Source organism: Elephantulus edwardii, unplaced genomic scaffold (genome assembly GCF_000299155.1).
Source record: "Elephantulus edwardii isolate Elephantulus edwardi_28Jun2011 unplaced genomic scaffold, EleEdw1.0 scaffold00284, whole genome shotgun sequence".
Lineage (NCBI taxonomy): Eukaryota > Metazoa > Chordata > Mammalia > Macroscelidea > Macroscelididae > Elephantulus > Elephantulus edwardii.
This window is the reverse complement of record NW_006400034.1, coordinates 2,334,803-2,346,170: the sequence shown is the minus strand read 5'-3', so window position 1 is coordinate 2,346,170 and position 11,368 is coordinate 2,334,803. Positions and strand designations below refer to the sequence as shown.

Below are 11,368 nucleotides of genomic sequence, written 5' to 3'. Positions count from 1 at the left end.
TCTTAAGCAGAACAATTTAGATTAAGAAGCATTTAAGTAAGTCGTAGGCATTTGGCGTGGGAACTACATGACTGTACAAAGCAACCCACATAAGCTGGACCCAAATTTGAAGTTACTGTCTGACATCTTGTTAACAAGGCAATTGCCTGTCTCTTTGTAACTCGTCAACCTCTGGGCCACAGGTGAACCCCACCTCCTCCAAGGTGGACATTTTGTCCCTCAGTGGTCACCTCCTCTGGAAGTTAGTGACAAAGCCAGGTATTACATTTCCACCTAGTATTATTAATCCATGCAGTACAGCCCTGCTCAGTGCAAAACAGGACCTTACTTCTCCCCTTACTGTCACAATGCCCGAGTCCTCACAGATACTAACTTCATGGAACTCGGATATGAACCCATGTGGGAAAGGACATGAGTTCAGCAAAGATAGACATCCCTCCTTTATGCAATCTTGGGGTGCTAAACCTCCCTGATCAGTGCTGACTTACGGACATACTTCTAAAGTCAACAGAAGCTGCATACAATTCTGTTACACTGATTCACGACCTTGTGCTGCTGATCCAAACGTAGCACCTCTTCAGTGGTTCAAATCCACCAGTGGCTCCACAGGACAGAGATAGGAATTCTTCTCCGGTATGACTTATAGCCTAGGAAAACCCTCTAGAAGGTCAGCTATGAGTTGATTCTGACTCCGTTTCAATGAGAATGAGTGAGGGTCCATGTGAAATATACACCTAAGAACTTTTAGCTTTACAGGGCTTGTCTGTGACCTTCCCCATCAATGTCCACAGTTCCCAGTTTGCGCCTCTCACAGCATAGCCCATGTGCCTGGCTGGCCCTGGCCCTTTGTTGTGCAGTGGAGCGGCTTCACCGTATATTGTTTCAGAGTCTTTGGTATTCCCAGTGGGAAGAGTGGGCCTCACCCTCTCCTCATGACTAAGTCCAGAGAATGTGTGGCAACAGAGTTCTGTGACTTTTTAACCCGAGTACTATTCCACCCACTGTACATGGACGCTTGGGCTCCAGCACCTGCAGCGCTCCGTCTGCGATTATAGTCACTGGGAGGCAACTTGGTACAAGTGGTGCCCAGCCCAATACTCGCAAACCTCTGTGGGCACTTAAACCATGCTGTGTTACAACACATCTCTAGTTTCCCAAGTTCAAAAGTTGGTGACATCAGGCTCTTTGTCAAGTAAGGGAAAAACACTGCTTTCAACACCGAACTATCAGCATGTTTCAGAGCTGGAAAGGGATTTCACAGGCACCTCTTTTTACCTATGGCGGCCAAAAATTGGAGCAATACAGGCCTCTCATGTGCTTGGACTGACAAAGATCTGGGGTCAAACTTTAGGGTGCTATTTACTGTGTGACCTTGAGCCAGTTCTAAATGTCTGTAGGCCTGCAATCTCATCAGCCTAACACCTCAGAGTTGTTAGGAAAATTACACACAATACACAGCAAGCCCTGGGCACAGTGCCTCAATACAGTAGAGAATCTACATTACTAGCTGTTATTTTTATTACCCTAGTGTGTGAACTGGCTAGAAAAGTCCTTTTAGTACACTGACTGGTCTTCTAAGAAGAGTCATCTAATACTAGAATTAAAGATACACTCCTTTACCTTCACAGGTTAGAGCACTGAGGATATGGACTTGGCCTTACTCTTTATCTCCCAACACTCTGGCACTCCAGACTAAACCTAAGCTCTCATCTGTCCATGTCTCCTACTCTACCCAGGGAAAACATCCTGGAGGTTCTCAAAATTAAGATGGGAAAGTGAGGCCCCAAAGAGCCATGCGTATTCCATTAGACAAGAAAGCAAGGCAGAGCAAGAGGGGTAACTGCTACATTTTCCTAGTCCTTAGCTCCCATGGGCAGGGATTCCAGTCTGATGAGAAGAAATGACACGAAGATCATGGATAGACCTCACTGTCCAGTGGGAAAGCTCTTGTAGCACTTTCAGACCCCACAGCTTTTTCTCAAAGAGACCACCATCGCCAACAGCAGGCATCTTGTCAGCCTCAACAGCAGGGATCCTGTGCTCCAGAAGGGCCATCAGCTCCTCGAGCTGGTAAGCAAAGGCGGCGACTTGGAGGAGCAGGGTGTGTATCGCTTGGTGGAAGTCGCCCTCAGTTGGAGTGAAATGCACCCGCTGGTCTTCGAGAAGCTTGGTCAACATAACGTGGAAGGTACGATATGCCTGGAGGTTCTCCTGGAGTCGCTGTGCCTCCGTCAGTTCGCTCCACTGATCAGTACTGGCCATTGGCACTCCATCCACAGAGTCCAGGTTGATGTTCTTGTTCAGACCCTGATGGCTGACCTGGCCAAGGACACAGGAAAAGCATCATGCCTTCTGCAATTATCACAATGCCCTTAGTTCAAATCACACTCTAGTCACAAGAAAATCTCTCTCTCTCCCTCCAGGACCCAAGTTATGGAGAAAAACCATCTACAACAGGACTTGTGTTCATTTGGAGTCTATGACTGGACTTTATCTCGGAGACTCTCTTATTTTATTATTAAACATAGTGTCTGGAATATATAGGCATTTTTATTTGAAGGATCTATAGCTTTTATTAGGTTATAAAGGTTCAAAACCACTTAAATAGAAAAATTTTCCTTCCCACTTCAAACTGAGAGATTGGAGTATTTTAGTCATACTTAAGAATTTTAAACATACTTGGAGACTGGGCCACACCTAGCCCTAGAATATAGCTACTGTAAGATTTTTCTAACCTCACTCACCTTACTGTTTGAGAGCAACCCTTCAATGAATGCAGTGAGGAACAGTAAAAAGCTAGTTTTTCAAATCTGGCATGCTGACAAGTCCCCAATAAATCTTCTAGGAGGGTCTTTTTGTTAGCATACTTAACTATTCTATCTATATGGATTAAAAAGCAAATGATTAATAATGGAGAGAAGAAACTGGTTGTGTTATACAATTTCTCTGAAGTTCACATAGCTGTTCTTCTCAATCCTTTAAACCTTACTTAGTCTTCTGGATATACTGTTTAAAAAAATTCAGAATAGGGACAAACATCACAGCTTCAAAGGCCTGTAGTCAAATGACTGGGAAAGAATTTAGAATATAAACAAAGTAAAAATTAGCTCCTCGATATGAAGCCAATTCTACCTAAAACATAGCTGAGCGAAGAAGGAACGATCTACCTCCTCAATAGCTCGAAAGGATGAAAACATGCCACGTGAGCTTCCTCAAGGGAAGGGGCCAAGTCAAATATGTCCCAATATATGAATGACTACGACTGAGGTTTTCATAAATGGTAATGGTGCTGGGAAAAGATGGTAAGAGACTGGATCAGAAGAGATGAAAATAGACCAAAAAAAAAATAATAGGCAACTTACATAAGATTCCATAAGAGTAGTCAGGTCTGAACGGATCTTCCTTGCTAGCCAGATAGAGCGGCTGCAGAGGTCGCGGCGGTGAGGGGTCAGTGGTGAGTTCTCTGCGAAAGCCATCCCCTAACTCAACCGTCCCAGGAAACAAGTGAGCTGGGCTTGCTTCTGTCTACACTGGTCCAAATAAGAAATGTGACTCTCACAGACTAAATCCACTGGGCATTCTCTACTAATGGGATTGAGCACCCCACCCCCCACCCCTGCCTGACTCAGAGGTGGCAGCAAATTCCTGGCTGTGGATTTTTGTGCCCGTGGAATCAAAGGCCCCTTTTTAATCAGCTCTTTTTTTTCCTACAGCGTCTGCCTCCATCTCTCTCCTCCTCTCCGTGCTGAGCATATTTGTTTTTATGTCATTGTTTTGCTTTTGCACTTAGCAACAAGGTCACTATCACACTAATCCTCATGTCACCCTGGCCTAATGTGATCTATTTTATAGACAAGTATCTTCAGCTCAGTTTATTATCACTCTCCCTTTTGCGCCTTGTGTCTTTTTCACCCTATAAAGTATTCAGCAATATAAAGTTATTATTGAAGATACAAGCTACCATTTGTTAAGTATCTACATGGCCAGACACGATGTTAAATGCTTTAAAGCAAACTCCATTTGATCCTTAAAATAATTCTATGAGGCAAATATTTCCATTGTATATGTGAAGAGACCAAGGCTTAATGAGGTTAAATAATGTGTACAAAATTGAACAGATTTAAGATTTAAATGCAGGTCTTCGATTCTAAGTTGTTTCACCCACTGACTTTCCACTCTCCTTCTTTCCTTCATGTGTTTGTTCAAAACACAAAATTTGTATAAAACAGGTCCTTGAACACTGTGGCAGCTTTTCAATCCCATCCTTTTGGTAAGTATTTCTTCACGCTGGTTTAATTTCCATTTGATAACAATCAACTAAGGAAGCAGCATCTTTAATCACAATCGCGATGCCTTCCTGGAAGCTCCAGGAGGAGGAAGGCACTGTTTAGGCCTGTCTCCAAAGGAGAGGAAACACCCAGCCCTGACTCGGTAACAGCTGAGCAGCCTCACTCAAGTGACAACATGCTCTCTTCCTTCTCTATTCTAGTCACAACACAGAATTCTTAACAAAATAAAATTTAAAAAAAAGAAAGAAAAAGAACTGGGCTTTGAAATGAGGATAAAAGAGTTAGAAGGTGGAGAGCTGCCATTCCATTCCATTTAACCCAGTAAATTAAGAGGATGATGTTAACTGGGTTTCATCCCCAAGTGATTTAATTAGTTTTCAGTACTGGAAACCACAGATGCTGGCAGGCTCTAACACACACCTTCTCGGGGTTAAATTTCCATAGGTAAACAAAAACCACAAAGTAAGGGAAAGAGAAATGGGGCCCAAGTAGCTGTCACATGAGGCAGGAGGGTTCTAGGTGGGGTTTTGTTGTGTGTTTTTCTTTCTTTCTTTTTTTTTTTTACTTAGTAATTGACATAAACATTGACTCTGGGGAAGCCCTCATATTGTAAACACTACCAAGGTTGGTGTTACATTAACGAACAGCATAGCATCATTAGGGTTGCCTCTACTAAACTAACAGGGTGGCCTGGAACAGTGGGTACTAAGTACTGGGCTGCCAACGAAAAGGCTAGGGTTTGATTTGAACTCATCACACTCTGAAAGGGAGAAAGCTAAGGCAGTCCACCCCCATAAAGATGCCCACCTCAGAAACCTAAGACAGTCCTGTAGGACCACCTGGAGTCAAGAGTCAGCATGATGGGAGTATCTACTGAATTTTAGAACATTAAAGGGACCGCCAACAGTCAGCTTCACCCAGAATCAAGACATTTTATCACTTGAAATAAAAAATTTAAAAGAACCAAAAGTTAACTGTTTATCAACAAAAACAAACAACAGTGTCCCCCATATGTAATGTGTTCTGAGGGCCTCTGCTCTTCTCATCTTGTGGCTTCTAGTGTTTCAAATCTAAGGGAACTGTGACCCAGGACAGCCAAGGAAGACAAACTGCTTCCATGAAGACTTTATTTTTCTTCTTTACATATTTATTTTGGGTATGTCTTACCTAGAGTAAGAGAAAACAAGGATTTGAAAAGCAGAGTATCCCTTTTATTATAATTTTTTTTTTTCAATACATAGCCTTTTCAACCTAGATTCAGGAACCTAGATGTCTCTCCCATCAAAGGAGGAAGGTCCTGCACATTACAACAGGCAAAAAAAAAAGGAAAAGAGGAAAAAATAAAAAGGCTCTTAGGAAAGAAATTATTTTAAACTGATCCATTACATTTTTTCCATTGTCTTGAGTACTACATATTGGAAAATGGGTAAAAAGGCAGGAGGAAAAAAAACAGTACTCCAACCAACCAGACTAATTGAGTGAGGTTGACAGTACACTATTTTTTTTTTCTCCAGACAGGTACAAAGCAGGTTCAAGTGCTTCTCCTACCTTCCTAATCTTCTTGACTTCCAGGACATCTAGCCAGTGTTTACTCAAGGTCTCTGAAGCACATTAAGGAGTATCAGTTATGCAAATAATCCTGGGCAACCACAAAGAAGGGGGAAGGACAGCTCCTACAAACAATGAATAGCTGGGGCTCAATCACATCATTGGGATTCAGAACTGCCAATTCAAGATGAAGAACACACAGTGAGAAAGTGATTTTAAAAGTTTACAGAATTTGACTATGGGAAAGCACTCCTTAGGAAGACAATGAAATAATCATTATTTGAAACAGAAAGGAAATAAAAAAAACAGATTAATAGAAGACAGTTTTCTTATTATCATATCTTCACTGTGCTGTCATTCCTGTTTCCAAAAGGAAAAATACAAGTCCATGAAAAAAAATTTGGAAATTGATGGCAAAACCACTACAATAATTTACTGAGACAAACTGTGGGCAAATAAAGAGGACCAAAAGGAAATTTAAAAAAGGATGGAAGAATAGGAAGTTTCTTATTAAGAGCTTTTGTAGAGATGGAGGGCTTACAGAAAGAAATGAAATGTCCCCTTATCTCAGAAAAATAAGATTTTCTCATGTAGTCAGCTTTTGTGTAGGTGGCTAAAACTGACGACTTACCACCATAAATTAAATTTAAGGAGACAGAGGATGCAGGAAGGGATAGAGACGAGCTAGTCAAGCAGTACAAAAATGCTTTCTATTTGAGTGGAACAACTCTGCTATGGGCTTTTATTTTCAAACCTATTCAGTATAACTCCAAGACTTTCTTGTGGAGTCTATTCTAGATCCCCTCTATCTTTATTCCACTTTCTACTCCCCTATATTGATGAGGGATGGCAAATTTGCAACACACTGAAAAGAAACAATAGCGCTTTTAAGATCCTTCACTGTAGGTGTCTCACTCCCAATTCCCTGGCATTCCAATTACTGACACCAGTGGGTGTAAAGTAAGCGTCTTTCAGAGATGACATTTTGTTACCCTTCTTGATGCAAAAAAAAAATCTAAGAGAAAACTGACGGACTTCGAATTTTTAGTGTTTGTGAAAAACAAGCTGTGTCTAATTTTGTTCTCAGCAAAAGTTCATTCTTTCCAACAGTCATCACACATTTCAGACAATGAACAATGAAGCCTTCAACTGCTGATTCTGAGGTAAACAGAAGGATAAGAATTGCCCTGTTGAGTCTCTAAAAATGCATCAAAATCTGCTCTTTAATCTTCTGAGGTTAAAAACCGACATCAAAACTCTACCTCTCTCTCCCAGGGACAGCAATTCATTCCATAAAAATCTCAATCCTGACCAAAACGGCCATTCCCAGAACTCCAGGATTATTACCTATTCTCTATGTCTTCTCTATTAACTTTTATCTAATGAACCAGCCTTACCTCTGCTGAACCAACAGAAACAAGTAGCTCTCTCTGACGTAGTCTTTTCAATTCCATTTACTTTGCTCATTTTACTAGCATCAGTGTCCATACTAATACTATAAAGCTGGAATGGACCAATGATAGATCAATGCAAAATAAAGTATGAGTCCAGAGATGGGTCAATTAGGAGGTATGTTTAAGGAAATGGTGAGGACCAAAAAAAAAAAAGGGGGGGGGGGGAACGAACACCAAACCACCCCCAAACCAAAAACAAATACCTAAAAGCCAAAGCCAGATCTAAGAGAAAACTACTCCTCTATAATTGAGACCCTGAAAAATCTTCTCCTCAAAATTCCTAGATCTGAATGCTCTAAAAATCTCAAAGAGTTCTTGTTAACATGTACCTACTATCTGTCCGTAAAAAGGCTTCCCAACAAGTACTAGGCTACTGTAGTGACTGTTAGTACTGAGGACCAGCTTTCGAAAGGCCACTGGAGAGCTATGCTTTTAGAGGCTGGCTGTGCTTCTTCAATCTGTCTTGCCCTCAAAAGTACCTCTTATGAGAAAAGGACCCCACGTCAAAATAAACTTATCTCCCTCAGCCCCCAAAAATATAGCAACAAAGATTTGAAAAAAAAAAAAAAAAATCAGACTTTCTGTTAATAAATAAGGAATCTCAGTTCCACAACACAAAAACATACATGTTCAAAGTGCAAATTTCTGCCATTAGCCTGGGACTTTTCTCACTGTCTCACTGGGACAGAGCTCTGTCTCACAGTCAGACCGTGTAAAGGGTAGCCCCCCCCTCCCTCATGGGAGCCTGCTTTCACACAAGAGAGCACCATTGAGAGCCAAATGGAGATGTTGGGAGGGGACTGAAGTGCTGGGGTCAATGAAGATGGTTCCCCACATGTCCTTCCTTTCCAAAATCCAGTGGGAAACGGAGGAAAAGGGGGTTAAGAGATGTGTGCTGTTTTTACAGCTCACCTTGCCGAGGAGTCCTAAAGTGCCAAGTCAAGCTGCCAGCCTCTGGAGATTAGAATTATATGATACTATGAGGATACGTTTGCCGCACTGGGTAGAAGCCAGAACCATAGGGCAGCAGTAAAGGAGAAGGGATTTAGAGGGCAGTAATATACTCTAAGAATTAGAAGCTGATCCAAAGCACATCAGTTACAGGCTGGAAAAGGATCTGCAGGAAATCTGCCTGGCTGGAACTGAGGATAAGGCTTAACTCTTGCTTTATTTTAAGAACTTTTTTTCTGTCCACCTTTCCGGTAAACGCAGCATCAATTTTATAAAGGGGACAAGAGAGGGAAAACAGGGAATGGGTATGTTTATGTGCTGTGATCCACAATGGAAAGAGCAGGCCCTTCAGTTATTTTACTAGATTTTAAATGCTTTAAATTTTTTTTCCTTTTTATCTTTTAAATACAAAGTCTTCCCTCCCACTAAGGTCCAGCAGAGTCTGAATCTTCAATGAGAACCTCTGTGGTAGCACCGAGGATATCCGAGTTCATGACCAGCCCTTCAGTGCCCCCACTGCTGCCACTTCCCATCAGCCATGAGGCTCACCCGTTCCGTCCCACTGCAGAAGGACTTGGACATCCCTTCAGCTTCCAGCAGCAGGCACTCTCCAGAGGTTGAGTTTCCCAAAGGCTCAGGAAGAAGAGGAAGACCCTGACCATCTGCGGGTTGTGTGAGGGTCTCTGGGTTAGTGCCCAAGATATCTGTGCTGGTGATGAGGGCGCCTGCATTGGCAGCAAGAGCTTCTGCAATCAGCACCTCGGGGTGGCTTTTTGCTTTATGTGCCACTACACTGTCCTTCTTCTCAAATTTTTTGCCACAGATATTGCAAGAGAACTGGTAGAAGGAGTCTGCATCATGCTTCTTCATGTGCCAGTTGAGGGACGCCTTTTGCCGACAAGTAAAGCCACAGATCTCACATCTAAGGAGAACGGAAATGGGAGAAGAAATGTCTAATCAAATCGAAAATTAAGGGAGCTCTTCTATGATAAAAATTGAGCTTACAAATGCAAGCAACAAGTGGTAACATATATTTCTCATGAAGGATTAGGAAAAGCTACTTGGATGAAAAACAAATCAGTTTCTTTCCTCCCTTCTGGCTGCTTGATAAACAAAGCAGAAAATAAATCAAAATCCACTTTTTAATTTGGTAAAAATCAACAATGGTCGCAGGTGACATGTTTGCCAAGGAGGTAATTCTCTGGTGGGGCAAACGCTCTCACACTCAGGAGATCCCCAGAGAGGACATACTCACTGTAACGGCTTTTCACCAGTGTGAATCATCCGGTGCACTGCCAGATTATGTGAACTCTTGAAGGCCCGAGCACAATATTCACAAATATAATCCCTCTGATCTAAGAAGAAAAAGAACATGGCTAAGGTTCCATTTAGAATCTAAGTAATTCAGGTAGATAAATTTACAGAGCAAAAGCCATGCTGTATTCAATATATAAACAAAATATTAAGGGATATATATTGTTTTCATTAGTTGACACATTCAGCAGCATTAAGATATACTTAGGATTACCAGGATACCTAGATTACTGTTTATCAAGTAAACAACTACATTTCCCAAAGATTTTATTATTTAAACTTCTCCCCCTGCTCCTTTCTTTCACAGCCTAATAAAGCAGAAAGTTTCTATGTAACAATTTGGTATATTCTTTCTTAAAAAGAAAAAAAATCCACACCTTACACCCTCTGTTTCAGGTTTAAAAAACATTGCAAACCAGAAAATCTACGAGGAGCTCTGGTGGCATCAGCCGTAGGGAATTGTGCTGCTAACCCAAAGGCAGTGTATATCTCTGTTGGTTGAAATCCACCAGTGGTAATGTGAGAGGGGGAAAGGGAATCTACTCCTATGTGATTTACAGCCTCGGAAAACTCACTGAAGGATCAGCTATGCATTGGTTCTGATAGTTGGCAATAAGGGAGTGTGAATGTTAACAAGTATATACAGATCACTGAAACAGGATAGTGCAGAAATAAACGTACAGCTGTTGTGTATCGTAGAGTCAGAACTGACCCAGAGCTGACCCTTTGGTGGGTTTTCAGAGGCAGTTAATTGCATGGGAGGAGATTGTCCATCCTTCTCCCTCAGAGTAGCTGGTGGCCTTAAATGACGCGCCTTCGGGACTGTAAAAGAGCTTCTTACCTCTAGGCCACCAAAGCTCCCTACACTCACAGTACCTATGGTTAACCAAATTTTAGCAATGATACCAAGTCCACTCAACAAGGCAAGATATTGTATTGTTGTTGTTATGTATCATCCAGTCCGAATCAACTCAGAGCTGACACTGCAGGAGGTTTTGAGAGGCATTAATCACATGGAGGCGGGGTGGGGGGGGGGGCGGAACTGCCTATCTTTCTCTAATAAAGCAGGTTGTTGTTGTTAAGTGCCGTCAAGTCGCAGGCGACTCATAGCGACCCTATGAAGAAGAGTCCTCGACGCTTGGGTGCCTTTCATCATCTCTCCAGGTTCACAGGGTTTCCGGAGGCAAGCTATTATGGAAGTGGATGCCACTCCTCCTTCCACGAATAAAGCAGGTAGTAGACTGAAAATATGTGCCTTTTTCTTGACAGTCATAAGCGCTACCTAATGAGGCAAGATAGTCTCTAGTAAAATGATGCGAGAGCAATAAAGCTGAATCTTTACCTTAAATATAAAAATTAAATCAAAATGAATCAAAGATTTACATGTAAGAGTAAAAACTATCAGAATTCTTAGGAAAAAAACCCATATGGACAAACTTTATTGACCTTGGATTTAGCAAAGGCTTCTCTGATGAGGACACTATAATGTACAACCACAGAAACTGTTAATGTAGAAATGTGTACTACAGAAAAAAAAAAACACAACAACAACCCTAAGACTTCATTAAAAGTAAAAACTGTGCTTCCAAAGATACTATCAAGATCATAAAAAGACAACCCAAAGGAGAAGAAAATAATTTTTCTGACAAAGGACTTATGTTTACAATATATAAAGGAACTGTACAACTCAGAGTAATAGCCCATTTTAAATTGGACTGTCAACAAGTGGACAAGGTAGCAACAGAAAAGATGCTCACTATGATGTTATCAGGGAAATGAAGAACAAAGGCTAGTATGACTTGAGTCAAAGGT

General features: G+C 41.6%; 2 protein-coding genes across 2 annotated transcripts in view; both read right to left on the bottom strand.

Annotated features, from left to right (window-relative positions):
- Positions 1–1,860: 1,860 nt before the first annotated feature.
- On the bottom strand, positions 1,861–3,476 carry CNTF (ciliary neurotrophic factor). The gene is made up of 2 exons (XM_006900423.1): positions 3,363–3,476; positions 1,861–2,319 (listed from the first exon to the last, which is right to left on the bottom strand). Exons 1-2 carry the CDS (start codon positions 3,474–3,476, stop codon positions 1,861–1,863), a joined length of 573 nt encoding a protein of 190 aa, XP_006900485.1.
- A 5,191-nt stretch (positions 3,477–8,667) lies between these two features.
- Positions 8,668–11,368, bottom strand: part of ZFP91 (ZFP91 zinc finger protein) — a 31,935-nt gene continuing 29,234 nt past the window's right edge. Inside the window, 3 exon segments of the mRNA XM_006903648.1 lie at positions 8,668–8,767; positions 8,769–9,164; positions 9,498–9,597. Coding sequence (XP_006903710.1) covers positions 8,668–8,767; positions 8,769–9,164; positions 9,498–9,597 — 596 coding nt within the window.

Coding starts and splice junctions, on each gene's coding strand:
- CNTF (XM_006900423.1), bottom strand. CDS start 3,476: ATGGCTTTCGCAGAGAACTCACCACTGACCCCTCACCGCCGCGACCTC. Junction 2,320..3,362: donor CTACTCTTATGGAATCTTAT/GTAAGTTGCCTA, acceptor GTCCTTGGCCAG/GTCAGCCATCAGGGTCTGAA.